Source organism: Gouania willdenowi, chromosome 13, assembly GCF_900634775.1.
Source record: "Gouania willdenowi chromosome 13, fGouWil2.1, whole genome shotgun sequence".
Lineage (NCBI taxonomy): Eukaryota > Metazoa > Chordata > Actinopteri > Blenniiformes > Gobiesocidae > Gouania > Gouania willdenowi.
In genome coordinates, this window is record NC_041056.1 from 24555008 (window position 1) to 24570723 (window position 15716).

Consider the following 15716-nt stretch of genomic DNA (forward strand, 5'->3'; position numbering starts at 1 on the left):
AAAAATGACATAAATACTTTTACTAATATTAATAATAATGCAGAACAAATACTGCACGACAAATTACACTGTAAATGGTAAACATATGACTAGACATTCACTATTCTGATGCTGTGTCTCTGGTTCAAACAATAGGGTTAATTTCTACCAAAATGTTGAGTTTTCTACTTGATGGCTCACTGGCTTCCTCCCTATTACTCAGAAATCATCTTGAAACATACATTCAGGATTCATTAGAAATCGTAAGGTTGTATCTTATCTTTTTTTTATTTTTTTTATTTTTTATTTGGATCTCGATTAGCTTTGGCTCTTCCTGGAGTCCACACCCAATACAACTGTCGTGTTAGTGCATTTTACAATTGCATATAACAGATCACACAACAAAGCAACACAAACAGCAACTAAAGCAATTTACAAAATAAAAACAACATTCATACAGTCATATATAATTCCAATTAAAAATTCCTCCAACACTTGGCTTTTAACATCAGAAGATCGGTTATACAGCAATATACATTTACAGTATATGAATATACTGTACATTTACAGTTATTTAACAATATACATATCGATCACATAAAACTAATCAAACTTAACCTAATTCATACATACATTATGGCAACTAGAGCTGTTTTGTTAATACATTTTCTATCTAAATTTGTTATTTTCTTGAATAATTTGTCCTGGAAGAGCATTTCCATGTTACATGGCCCTGTATATTACAGTACTTTTCATTTTATTTGCCTTTGCTTTAGGTAACGTAAATCTACCTTCCATAGCATTTCATGCCTGTGATTAGTTATGTCTGAGCTTTTTCTTCTTGCTTGTGTTTATTTTCCTTTCGGTACTTTGTTTTCCACCACCATCACAAAAAAAGGCACTGGTTGTACATTGGTTGGCCAGATCAAACTGTGCAGGCAGCACCGCCCAGTAATTTTAAAGTAGATGACTGTACAAACACCTTTTAATAGAAGAGTGCACACCAATTAGAGAGCAGCATAGCCTTGTTTGTACTTTATTAGTTTGATTTGTCGGTGCTAATGCATGATTTACATGCACTTTAGGAAAGTAATAGATAATATAGATGTTAATAAACACATTTTTATGTAAAATTGATGTATTTGAATTGAAGAGTAATTGATTACTGGCAGTGGTTATATCAGTAATAATTGTTTATTGTTGGTTCAGGGTCAGTTTCTTGGTAGCTGAAGATGTTTACTTGAATTGGGGCGTTTGAGACTGCAGGATTTCATTGCAGTGTTCTGACACAGCCAGCCACTGTTTTAGCATTCAGGACACAAAGGAAGGGAGACGGAGAGCAGGGGAGGGAGAGAGGGAGCGATGGAGAGAGGGCGATACAACAAACAGCAGCGAGCGAAGAAGCTGGGGAGGAAGCAGAATGAGCCAAACAGGAACACAGAGGTTTTTGAGGTCGAATAAGAAACAGAGAATCTCTTAGCATTCCAGCTCTGATGCCAAAACTTACTCTGAACCAAGGACGCTTTCTTTAGCAGGGTTTCAAAGACGACTCTGTCTTCTACTTGAAATCTATTCAAACTGCAGGTGTCTTGAGAGAAAAGAAGGATTATTTAGATGTGACCATTACAGGTGCAGGCTGTTTATCCTTATTTCAGGAAAAAGGTTTGAAGGAAAAAAGACAGAATGGCACATCAGCCATATCATCACATTGTAAAATGTCATTTACTGCTTAAATGCTGGACACACTTTTTACTTTACTACACATTTCAGATCTTGTAATTTCACCCAAAATCCAAAACTTTAATTGAGTGTTTAAATATTTAAATTGCTTTATAGTGACAAGATAGCAGTGTTTAATGCCCTTATAACAGACTGCTTTGAAAAAACATGCATGGTACAGAATATATAGTATTTATCTTTGGAAAAGAATTGTTGACACTAATAGCCTAGTGTCACGAGACTGATCTTAATAAAATACATATTTTCACATAAATTGAAATCACTTATGATGAATTTCATAATGATAAATGCTAAATGGGTTTGATTTAAGTTTGGCTTTTATTACCACAAAGTAGCCCTAAAGCGCTTTACAGTATCAGCACATTCACCCATTCACATTCACTCACCAATGGGCCATAAATGAGCACATGGAGCTTTAAACATTGGCTGATCAGCAGTACAATCCAAAAACACTTCTTCAATGATGTCATACCCATATTTCTATGATTGGTTTTACATTTCTTCCAGAGTATCAGAAAAAAAAAAAACATGGCTCTAAGTTTTGTCTTTATTGGTACAGTATGTAGTCCAGGACGTCGACCAAGGAGACTCACTATGTTTCTGGTTTGGAAGCTCTGGCCTCAGGTCCTCTTTGTGTAGCCCTGCAGTGACCAGGAACTCTGTGGTGAAGAGTTCAGTCCTGCAAACTGATCTCAATCAGCTCAGATTTGTTCTTTGTCTGAGATTCGGCCCTTGGAGAACTGTTTCTGGATGCAGAGTAACACCAACTCAGAACAAGCAGAAATGAGTCTGAGAGGATTAGGGGGAAGAAGTCAATGCAATGGGATTCTCCTGAATATCAACTCCTTCATTCATTAATCTTCTATATCCACTTCATCCTGTACAGCAACTGGCAGCCCAGGGGGCCACATGAGGCCCTTGGTCTAATTTTGTGCAGCCCCAAAAGTACATGCACATAAGCACATACAATGAGAGAAAAATCTGGAAAAAATGCAAAACAACAACAAAAACTAACAAATGACAACAAAAATGCATAGACAACAACAAAAAAATGAGAGATAAATACACACACACACGCACACACACAGACACACACACACACACACACACACACACACACACAAACAAAAAGAAAAAAACACCCCTAATTAGAGATGAATATACTAAATGTTACCAAGAAAACACAGACAACAAAATACACAAAATGATATTAAAAACACACAAACCAACAACAAAAACAGAAAAAAAAAACAATATAAAAATGACTATAATGACATTCAAATTGGTCATTATTCGAAATACTGACATGAATTATTAGTGTGGCCCTTGGATCAAACCATTACTTTTTAAGTGAGTTGTCCATCTCTGCTCTACAGTGTCATATTTGCAGGGTGGGCCAAACCATGACACAATTAGATTATACTTTATTTTATACCACAGTGAGGAAATCACATGTTACAGCAGCCAAAGACACAGCAAGCAAGTAAGAAAGAGAAATACAGACAGAAAGGTCAAGATAACATGACAGTACAGAAAATAGAAGATAATGAATAAGCGGTAAGTAGGGTTTTACAATGGACAGGAACTGTTAACTACTAATTCCATTATCACAAGATAAGATAAAATGAAAAACTTTATTGATCCCCTTATGGGGGAAATTTAGATGTTGTATGAGCTCCAAAAAAACAAAACATTGAAACAGGAAATAAAACAGTATCAAACCAATACTTAAATAAAGGAAGAAAAAAATACAATAGAGTGAGCAGTATTAATAAGAGTAAATGACTTGCGGTCATGCTGCCTTTTTGACATATTCAGTTGTTACCTACGTTTTTCAACCCATATTTTTAATTTGTGTCTGGTTGTGGCCCTGTGGCTCACTGGTGTGTTTAGTGTGTGCTATCAGACGTTAAACTACAGTGATTTCATGTTTGATCATGGTATTTAAACAAAAAACAAAGTGAAACATGATAATATGAGATGATTAGAGTATCCACTGTGAGACACATGTTAAATGTACATTTTTTTTTTTACCCACATGGTAACCAGTAGCCCAGACTTTCTAAGTTTAGCTTCAGGAAAGCTGGGGTGAGTCCAGGAACACACACAGGCGTCCTCCATTATCAGGTTATTTATCATCTCTGTCTGCTGACCCGACTAAAGCTGGCTCCCTCCTCGCTACGTCTGACTCACCATTTACACACACAAACACGATTAACGCACACCATTTCAACCTGTACAAAACAAACCCTTCATATGCATTATACAGAACAGGCTATTCATTAGCATTAAGCAGAGGTGCAAGAGTACTAATATATTCTACTCAAGTAGAAGTACTGTTACTTTATTGAAATTGTACTCAAGTACAAGTAAGTCATACATAAAATACTCAAGTACAACTAAAAAGTAGCTTAATTGAATAGTAAAAGTAAAAGTTACTAGTTTCTTACTTTCACCCCCCCATGTTTATTTTTGGTAATAAATCTTGCCACTGTTCCCTTGCATACAGTAAATATCTCATGTATAAACTTAAAAAAGAAGAGACCATGGAACTTAATTTATTTTCCACAAAGGATAAAAAATAAATAAAATAAAAGGTTTGTCAAAGTGTAGATTTAAAAAATAAAATAAAATAACACCAAGGAATTCAACTCAAAATAAAGCAATTCTCAGGCTCTAAGTATAGCTACAACTCTAAAACAGTGCCATAACAACACAATAGGTAGAAATCCAAACTCGAACCCAAGAAAGTGGCTGAGCTTTGATCAGAAATGGCACGATTAAGAACATATGGATTATGTTCAATGTCAATACAACGGATATAAAAAGAAAATCACAAAAAATAATCATTTACTCTGCAACGTTTGGGTGTAGAAATATTAGAACATTAGAAATATACTAAAAAAAAAGTACAGTAAGGTGAGAACTTGTAACCCATTACTTTCACACCCTGACATTGGGTAAAACATTATTATGATTTTTATTATAGGTCAGACATGAGCAAGCCCTCGTCACAGTGATCAACAGATGTTAACGACACGATCAGGTTTCTATAAAGAAATGCTGATGTCATGCGTTTGCCTCATTGTCAGCAAATATCTGACCACCTGAGCGTTCATTGAAATCCCAGCACCCCCCCCCCCCACCCCCACCCACCCACCCACCCCGTCTGTTTGCTGCGAGGATCCTGTGACACTACTTCATCTGCACGTCGGGGCTTATTAGGGCTGCTGAGAGAGAGCCCGCTGCTCGTATTAGATTCTGTCTCTTGCAAAGTGGAGATGATTAGATGAAATGTGTCTGGTGGAGTGAAGCACTTTCTCACTTCACAGGAGCAGTGTCAGTGAATAAATGTGGCACACATTGATAATAATAACAAAGGAAATGGGTGCTTAGTATCTTAAAGTTGAGGCCTCGATTAGAGCCCTGATTAATCCACAGCAGTTTATATAGTCCACAAAATACTACACTGCATAATTATTCAGTCCTTAATGGACACTTGGTACTAAAATGAAATTGTGAACAAAATTCACTCCTGAAGGCTGATGCAGCAATACAATCAAACGGAAGTAAAGAGAAATGTATCAAAGCGAGAGAAACGTGATTCAGTAGAATAGTGGTCCTTTTTGAATCCACAGCAGTGTCCCCTTTGACTGCCCTGGCAGCTACTGAGCTCTGACGTTTTAAAAGGAACATAGAGGTGCTTGAAGAGAAAATTGCGGCAGCTCGCAGCGGCTGGAGGGAAATACCATTTTGTCTGACTCAAGATGGATTCCACTGTGAGATTTCAGAGGACCAGTAAAGAATCAAAATGGAGAAGCCAGAAGGGAGGAGAGAATAGAAGGAGAAAGTCAGTGTGTGCAGTGGGCAGCTTCAGACCAGAGCATTTTCTTTCTTTGATTTGTGCATCAGATTGATAAATCAGTTTACCATTGTAGTGATTTATTTCTTCTTTATTTCTTTTTTTTTAATCCAATCATCCTGCAATGAGCTATAAAATCGGACCCAAACATCCAGATCTAGATGCGCAAAACCATTCGAAAAAAAAAAGGCTCAAACAGAAGCAGTGATGAAATGTGTTCATCTATTGTTCACATTAGATAAATACTGGTTTTAACGAATACAGAGCTGCTGTCAGGTTAACATGCAAGCAAAGCAAACACATAGAACTCCTCGCTCCAAGCCTCCCTCCCTACCTCACTTTATAGATTCCACTTACTGGTTGACCATCTAACTCTGCATGTAAACCCGTAAAAAAACCCCTTCAGGGCATCAAATCCGTGGAGTCTATTGTTGTCGGCGCTATCTAGGTCAGTGCTTACAATAGCTGTGTACTGTAGGTTTTCTTCCTTCACTCGCCTCTGACTGGATTCTTTTTTTGTCTTCTGAACCCCGCGAGGTTGATTTTAATTTGCTTGTGTAAACATGAAAAATGCACATAAATGCAAGCCCATTACGCAGGGTTTTCCTTTTTCTTATACTCATTAGTCTCTAGTGGAGCATTAAAACTTGTAGTGGTTTGATGTTGATAATAGTGGCTCTAACATATTGCATTAACATTAGGACCAGTTATTTAATATTTAAAGGTAATTGGTTCAGACTGTGCAGTTATTACTGTTAGTCAGCCTTACCAATAAACACACAGATGCATAATAAAGATAGTAGTGATGTACTTAAGCTTTTCAATAAAGGACGATGGTACTTTTTTGTTATTTTTTTTCTGACCCAAAGCAAAAACAAAACAAAGATTCACACAAATATTATCTTATCTGCATACATTTTTACTTCTATCTGATTCCCAGTGATTAGACCAGCAATAAATACAGTATGTTAGATGCATTGGAGTGAAAGTGTACGATTTGGTGTGTTTTTCTATATGTTAGTACTGCAACCACTTTGAGCAGTGTGTTAACAACATTACACCTCAGCATCTTGTAACAACAAATGAAATCATCCCTAAAGTATAAATAAAGAGCCAATACAGAAAACAAGATGTGAGGTTGGAAGATACAAATAAATATATGATGAAAGTAATAATGACAATGTAATGTTAAGTAATAATGGCAATGATGTCAATATTTATTTATTTACTACCAACAGTATCATTTCAGCAATATTAATCATTACATTTGTTATCTTATATGTTTAAATGTTTACATTTATTTAATCATATTCACGGAAAATATGCTATGCTATGCTATGCTATGCTATGCTATGCTATGCTATGCTATGCTATGCTATCACCTCATTCAATGTGACTAATATCTTTCACTACCAATCAACAATAAACTATGGTTTTTAACTGAGAAAAGATAATATTTGGATTTTTTTTTTAATTATTATTTTTGCTGCAACATTCCACCACCAGGGAATAGCCCTAAGATGGCACAATCTTAACTTTCTACCAACATTGTTGTTATTATTGTTATTTTTTATTAATAGTCAGAACTGTTTCAAGTTTGCACCCTCACCTGGTAGGCCTTTTGTCACCATTTTCATTCATAAATACCTCCAGTTGACCAACTTCTAAGTCTTCCTGGAAAGTCTCAGCCTCGGCATTCCCACCACTGCATGGAAAAGACAATCCTCTGCAAATTGCTTTTTCAATCCATTTCGACATCAATCTGCTCCCATGGGAAAGGGAGCATGCATGTGATGGGGGAGAAGAACATTTCTTTTGCTTATGAATGTTGACAACCCCACTCAGCTTGGTTTGATCTGTAAAATTAACATAATGTTACCGTATTTATAGAACTGGCAGTGACAGTCAAAGAGGAATTGGCTTTCTATATCAGACATTGGCGCCGGGAAGTCATGACAGCACAGAGATGAGACAGGGAAAGCTGTTAAAGGGCAAAGACTTACATGTTACACTGTTCTTATTGGATTATTGCAGTTTTCAGCACCATAGGCTATTTATGTAAGGTTTTGATTTATTTCATTTAACTGTTGAATTATATTTAAAATAGAAACATGTGCACTTATTCGAACAACTATTTATTGTATTAGGTAGCAGGAATTAGCAAAGAACAGACCTTTGAAGGTGTTTCATTTGAATGAGTCACAGTTTACAATAAGTCCATATAAAGCTTAGAGCAGTGATTCCCAAAGTTTTCACAGCACCGTACCCCTTCATATATTTAACCTGAAGCCATGTACCCCCTACACCTGCACACTTAAAAGAAAAACACAACATACAATGTAGCCCTACAGTGAAATTTGTCCCTGAATTTTGCCTATCCTGTTGAGGAATAATATATAATAATAATAACTAGAATATTTGTATTTCCTGAAAAACATGCAAGTGAGGATGTACAGTAGGTGCTGGCCCGCGTCACACTGCATTAGCATTAGCTAGCCTTAGATAGCATTAGCATTATCTATCATTATCCAGCATTAGCATTAGCCTAGAATTAACATTGACCTAGCATTAGCTTTAGCCTAGCATTAACATTCGCATTAGCCTAGCATTAGCATTAACCTAGCAATAGCAATAACCTAATAATAATAATAATAATAACAATACATCAATTTTATATCGTGCTTTTTTGGACACTCAAAGACGCTTTACAGAATCAAGGGATTATTCTTTCACTCCACACTTGGTGGTAAGCTACTATTGTAGCCACAGTTGCCCTGGAGCAGACTGACGGAGCAATAGCATCAACCTAGCATTAGCTTTAACCTAGCAATAACATTAGCCTAGTATTAGCATTAACCTAGCATCAGAATTAACTGCTCTATTTATAATCCAGTTTCCAATGTTGTCACAGTGTTTTTCATTTTCATTCACATACCCCCTATGACAATTTGCGTACCCCACTTTGGGAACCTAAGGCTTAGAGGAATCAGACTCACTACACTTGGATGACCGATGGGTATGCCAACGTTATACAGGGCAGACCAAATGCAAATTCATGAAAGTCTTCATTTTTCTGATCATGTTAAACAAGTTGTTCGCTTTTGGAAAGTGGCTCCAACAGAATGTTTTATTATTGCTATGATAGTTGATTATTTATTAATCTATTGTTTTTCTCCTTTGCCCCTGCTCTCTGTTCCTGCTCCAGGACAAAGATATCTTATCACATCCACGGGAGCCTTGTATATCGTGGACGTCCTGCCTGAAGATGGGCTGAATAACTATCGCTGCACTACACGACATCGCTACACTGGAGAGACACGCCAGAGCAACAGCGCACGTCTCATTGTTTCAGGTCAGTACTGCTGACTTTTTCAGTCTTTTTCATCTCACTCTTCATCAACATGCAACACACTCACCAATACATTCCTGCATGGTTGTATATCCAAAATTCAGATAAAGAGAAAACAATTTTTACACTTTTTTTTTAAATTTGTTGTTATATTGAATTATCAATTGTATTTCTGACCAGTCCTTTACAAGTAAACACTCCTGTCACTTTCAGACATGCACATATAACAAAAACACATCTTTATTATTCCAATTTAAAGGATTTCTAATTACTTCTTGCATGCCTGTGTATAGACAACATATGATATGGTGAGAGGTGAAAGTAACTAATTACAAATGCTCACGTTACTGTAATTGAGTTGCTTATATGGGTACTTGTATTTAAGTACATTTTCTAAGAATTAATTAGTTACATTTCTACACCCAACCGTTATAAGTTATTATTTTTTGTTTTAAGATGATCAACAGAAATTGTGAAACTATGAAAAAATGAAATGACCAGACAACAATCAAATGCATCACATTTTAGCAGACCAATCAGATTAAACGTAATGCACGGCACCAAAATAGCATTGAATGGAGGTTATTTTCTCACCAGAAGAAAAACTAGCCTTTTGCTGTTCATGTGGACCAAAGTGAACCATGGACAGAATTGGAGACAGTCCAGAAAAAAACATCACAAGAGAGAGAGGCTGATGATCCCTTGACACACATTTGTGACATATTTGCATTTAAACTAAGGGAAACAGTATCATAATGCAATGTAAACTTTGCCTACCTTTTTTAAGATTATAAATGAGATGTTTACTGCATGCAAGGGAACCGTGGCAAGATTTATTACCAAGAATAAATGTGGCGGTGAAAGTAACTAGTAACTTTTACTTTGAGTATTATTTCATTGAGCTACTTTTTACTTGTACTTGAGTATTTATGTAAAACTTACTTGTACTTGAGTACAATTTCAATCATGTAACAGTACTTCTACTTGAGTAGGAACTATCAGTACTCTTTACACCTCTGTATACACACAGTACACAGAACTGAACGTTAACCTGAATAATCAATATGGTATCATAATCACTCCTTGTATTTCTCTTATTAACGTTGGAATATCGTCCCCCTCTCAGACCCCACCAATGCTGAGCCAGGCATCCTGGATGGCTTCGACTATCGCGATGTGATGATTAATCATCGAGTTGAGCTGCCCTGCAAAGCTTCAGGCTACCCTAATCCTAAATACCGCTGGCTGAAGGACAACAGCCCTTTGGAGCCTGACAGTCGCTTTCGTCAGACCATCTCAGGGTTGCTGATAGAAAGTGTGCAGCCCAGTGATTCTGGAATATACGTGTGTGAAGTATGGAACAGCTATGGGAACGTTAAGGTTATGGGACGCTTGTATGTCAGACGTAAGTAGAATTGTTCGCGGACAGCTCACGTTCTGTTCTTTTCTCCACTTCTGTAGCAATAGAAAATGTGTTTTCTGCTTTAAACCAAAACCAAATGCTGTCCTGTATCTGCAGAGCCTTTGAAAGCAGTGGTGAGCCCTCGGAAAGTGAAGGGCAGCGTGGGTAGCAAGGTGTCTCTGTCCTGTAGCGTGAGTGGCTCGGACGAATACGAGATATCATGGTACCGTAATGGAGAGATCATTTATCCCGGCAACAATGTTCGTTTCACTGGGCTTAACCGGGAAAACCTCATCATGGAGGGAATGTCCAAAAGTGATGGTGGAGCTTATCAGTGTTTTGCCAGGAAGGGCAAGATGTCTGCACAAGACTTCGTTCAGGTTATACTTGAAGGTAAAATTCCTGCAGCACAAAATCATCCGTTTTACTCACAAATGTTGACAAAATACCACTTTGGCTGCAGCAGTCCTGGTTTTATTCAAGCAGTAAAAATGTTCAGTCCAATGTAATTGATACAAAGTGTATGTGGTAATGGTACGCTGCACGACTCACATGGCCGCCAGTGTGTCTATGTCACTCTTCACGCCATAAAAGTTCTGAAAGGATTTTTGTGACGATATTTGTATACTTTGTCGGTGTTGCTCAGGCAACTGTCTTCTTTGGTTAGGAAGCCATTAAAAGAAAAATATTGCAATTCAATAATCATGTGGTACAGACAGATATTAGGGAGCGGAGGCGGGAAAACATTAACCAAAGCAACCACTGTCTGAAAGGATCACTGTGTATTATGTGTGTGTGTGTATGTGGTAACCAACACAAGGTCTTGGTTTCCCTCAATTTACATTGATTCACTTTGCGTTCAAGAAAGAAAGTGCCACACTCTTACAGAAAGCCAGCTTACTGTAAAATATGCATGTTGTAGATAAACACTGTAGAATTATCCATATAATTGAGTATTTTGTTGGTGGACCACTAAAAATCCCAGCAAAAGATTTAAATACAACTTGTATCAACATGGAAAATAAAGCCAAGATGGTAGATAATAGAATGAAGCGCTACATTTAAAAAAATGATTTAATAGTTTGTGCAGTAACCAGTTTTTTCAATTGACTTTTAATTATATGGAGATTGGGTTAATTTAGTGTTTTTTTTAAATGTACAATGAGAATGAAAAATTGTAAAGTGTTGTTGCTGTTCTCACCTCATCAAACAAAACACCATGGTGTATCACAGTCAATTCTATTCACAAGTTATGAGGTCGAGCATTTATACAGTGTAGGCCAGTGTTTCTCAAATGCTGGTACATGCACCCCTAGGGGTACGTGATGGCACTACAGGGGGTACTTGCGAGAGAGAGAATGAAAATCAACAAAAGAAAGTGTTAAAAATATGGGGTTTTATGATGTTTATTTTTAGTTAAAAAGGATAACCTCACTAAATATTACCAGCAACTCACAAAACGACAACAAAAACACAAAATAAGAGAAAAATATACTGAATAATGAAAAGAACAGAAAAACAATGACAAAATACTCAAAATGACACCAAAAACACACACACTAAGAAAGAAAAAACACAATTACCAGCAACAACACAACAACAAAGAAACACTAAATGAGAGAAAAATACACAAGCTCAGTACAAAATAACAGAGAAACATACAAAACGACTCAAGAAACAGCCAAACGACACCAAAAACACACACACCGAGATAGAATAATTTAAATAATAGTAATACACGTGACAACAATAACACAGAAAAATAAGAGAAAAATATACTGGATAAATAAAAGAACAGACAAACAACAGCAAAATTACACCAAAAACCACACAAAATGATGATGAAATGATCTTGATTAGAACACAGACTGAAAATAGGATCAGTCTTTGTCCCACATCAGGAGGGAGATGACCGTAAATGATTAAAACTATAGAAATAAATCTATTCAGGCAGCACGAAATACTGTCATTCCACTTATTTACAAAATAAAATTATTTAAAATCCTCATTAATGCCATCATTATGCTCTATAATAATTTTATATATATATATAATTCTTAGCAAAATGTAGTAGACATAAGGGAGTACTTTGATTCAAAAGTAAGAGAAAGGGGTACTTTAGCCAAACAAATTTGAGAACTACTGGTATAGACCATACCTCATTTGTGTATTTATTTCAACACACTTATTTAAAGAAATTTTGAGTTTTGAGTTTTGAGCATTTTTTTTTAACCTTATTTAACCAGGAAAGTCTCAATGAGATTAAGAATATATTTTTCAAGAGAAACCTGAAAGCAGTTAGAGTTAAGGGACGTGCTTAAGGTTCCTCAGTTTTTTTTTTTTTTTTTTTACAAGTATTGGAACAAAAAAGTTTAAAGTGTACCAAAATATGTACTTACAAAACATGCAATATGATAATCTGTATTCATCGGTAATACTAAACATTTTGCACTTCGAAATGTACAATGACTGACGGCTCGTCTCCTTTTCAAACACAGATGGTACGCCAAAAATCCTCTCCTCCTTTAGCGAAAAAGTGGTCAACCCAAATGAACCCGTCTTCCTGGCCTGCAACATCAAAGGCACGCCTCCTCCCAGGTGCACCTGGTCACTGGACGACGACCCAGTCATCAAAGACAGCCATCACCACCTGGGCCACTACGAAACACACGAGGGCCATGTGGTCAGCCAGCTTAATGTCACACACACCCAGGTGCAGGACGGTGGGTTGTATCGGTGCACGTGCAGCAACTCGGCCGGGGTCGTGTACCACCAGGCTCGAATAAACGTAAGAGGTGCTTGTCAAATCAGCTCCTCCAAGAACAACAATACACATACCTGTGTGCGTTTCTATGTGTGTGTGGATGTGCGAGTGCGCTTGAGTGTGTGTTACTTTCTCTTTACTACAAGTGTTTGCACAATGCTATTCAAAGTGTGAACTTTGCTCAATTTGGGTTTTAATTTATATATGTCATAGCACAATAAGCACAACTGCAACAACACACGACACTCTCACCTAAAACACCTGATTCTTCTCAGCCCCTCCCATTGACCTACCCTGACTCCCTCTTCCCTGTTCCCTTCTCCCTCAACCAGGTCTAACACTGCCCTTTCTTTTAAATCCTCCCTATAATAAAGTGTTTCTTACCCTTCCTTAGGGAGGGCTGGTGATGGTCACAATTATGCAATAAAATAAATTCATTTATCTAATTGTAATAATAAAACATGCATTGCTGTCGCAAAAAGATTGCACTACATATAGTGTTGACATTCAACAGCATGTGCAGACATGATTATTCTTCTAAAATTGCCCAATCTTTGATTTTTCTTGTTTAAAAAAATGAATCCAAAACTTTATACCTAAGCATCATCAATTGTTTGAAACTCTGTAGTTTTGAACTTCTTATCGTCAGACTTCTGCTGTGCTTAAACCCACATTCCGATAAAATAAAATAAATGTTCTCGCTTTTTGCTCATACACATATTTGGGATTAGTTTGTAAATAGCCAGAGGAACATTCTTCTGTTATCTGTATGAATAAATTTGAATATATTTATCTGTGGAAAGCTTGTGTGTACGAGTGTGTATTTATGTTTGTTTCTAAGTGTATTTAACTCCTTTTAAGGCAAAATTTAAGCAATAATTAGACGGAATGTAATCTAGACTTTCTCAGAATAATTCCCTTCATTTTAATTGGTTCAATAGGTTTTACCTCCTGCTTAGAGGTAGTAACGTGAGGAAACCAAGTGAGAAAAAAACCTGTTGAAGATTAATCTTTTATGCTCTATCAGGACTAACTTTAAATATGTAAAAAGCAAAACAGTCCGCTTCACACAGTAAATGTACCATGTATTTATAAAGAGTACTTCCTCACCATCTTTTTCTGTTTAGGACGTGCCAGCATTCGTCCAATGAAAAACATAACGGCAGTCGCCGGGCGGGATGCCTTTATTCACTGCCGTGTGATTGGCTATCCTTACTACTCAATAAAGTGGTACAAAAACTCAGCACTGCTACCATTTAACCACAGACAACGGGCTTTTGAGAACAACGGAACATTAAAGTTGACCAACGTACAGCAGGTGGATGCTGGGGAATATACCTGCAAAGTCATGGTTCAGCCAAACAAGATGGATTCACAGAGTGTTCATCTGAGAGTGAGAGGTCAGTCCACACAAGCCGCAGCACACACACACATATCCATGCTCAATAGCTTTTTAATCCTTTACCTTTGATTAAATCAAACATATCTAATTTTGTGCCTACTCTTCAAAGTACACGTCATGTCACAGTGTGTCACTGCGTGATATTTTGGATGTTCTTTTACATAAATTATTATATACAGAGACTGATCAGCTCACATATTTTAAAGGCTGTGGCTATCAGTACGTAATACGTGTCAATTGACCATCAGTCTATCAGTACGCAGCGCCCTTCATTGGCCAGTTTAGGTGACGTGATAGGTGCACCATGTGACTTAAAGTTCCGTCAGTCGCAAACCCTTTTATTTTAGCCCTAACCCAAACCCTAACTCTTTTATTTAAGCTCTAGCCCTTACCCTAACCTTAACCCAGGAAATACCCAAAATGAAAAAACATATACGTATGTCAAAAATGGGATTGTGACCCACAGCAGCGGAAAGATGAATTCTTGAATCACTCGGCCATCCTGACACGGTGATAACAGGCACGTTCCGCTTATGTAGAAAAGATCGTCATCTTTTGTACAGATTGCTGGTGTATAGATACGTTTATAAAAATCCACACAATGTGGCTGGTGTCAGAACAACAAGTGTTGTACATCCATAGACAGCTTGACAAAAACATTGCCAACAATCATGATAAGATATGATTGTAGGTTCAAACCCTGGCCAGAGAACACCAAAAATATTTTACTGTTTTCATATTCTCTGAAAAATCATTTATTTCCACTGTTCAACAACATGCCAGATCTGCAGGTCACTGTTAATGCATCACATGACACCAATAGGACTTTTTTATTCCTTGAAGATGAAACATTTACAATATTCAATCTGTCCAAAGCCTTTCCAAAGCTTAAATTAAACATTAATAATTAGATTTTCAGATGAAGGTGAATTGGAAGGAATGTCACATGTAAACAACCATCTATTGGTGTGTGCTGGTGATTATTTAGATTAGAAAGTCGGCTGCACCAGTGCAACATTGGCAGTTTATGTTTAAAATAAAACTCCATTTAAAACACTACTGAATCAAATCTTGACATATTTTTTGGACTTTGGAACGAAAATGGAGTAAAACAATAACAAAACACAGAATGACAAGGTTCTATACGCTTGGACATTTTTCCAGTAAGGTATTCAATGCTTCCAACCACCTCATTCAGCTTCACACTATACAATGTCA

The 15716-nt window shown here is 36.9% G+C and overlaps 1 protein-coding gene across 5 annotated transcripts in view; it reads left to right on the top strand.

Annotated features, from left to right (window-relative positions):
- The window catches only part of dscamb (Down syndrome cell adhesion molecule b), a 140040-nt gene that overhangs the window by 80603 nt on the left and 43721 nt on the right, over window positions 1-15716 (top strand). For 4 of the 5 annotated variants that reach the window (XM_028464263.1, XM_028464265.1, XM_028464266.1 and 1 more), the window contains exons 4-8: window positions 8787-8933; window positions 10057-10335; window positions 10450-10725; window positions 12831-13127; window positions 14224-14496. In XM_028464263.1, coding sequence (XP_028320064.1) covers window positions 8787-8933; window positions 10057-10335; window positions 10450-10725; window positions 12831-13127; window positions 14224-14496 — 1272 coding nt within the window. Of the gene's footprint in view, window positions 1-8786; window positions 8934-10056; window positions 10336-10449; window positions 10726-12830; window positions 13128-14223; window positions 14497-15716 lie in introns of those variants that run through there. The other variant, XM_028464268.1, reaches the window with a different exon arrangement.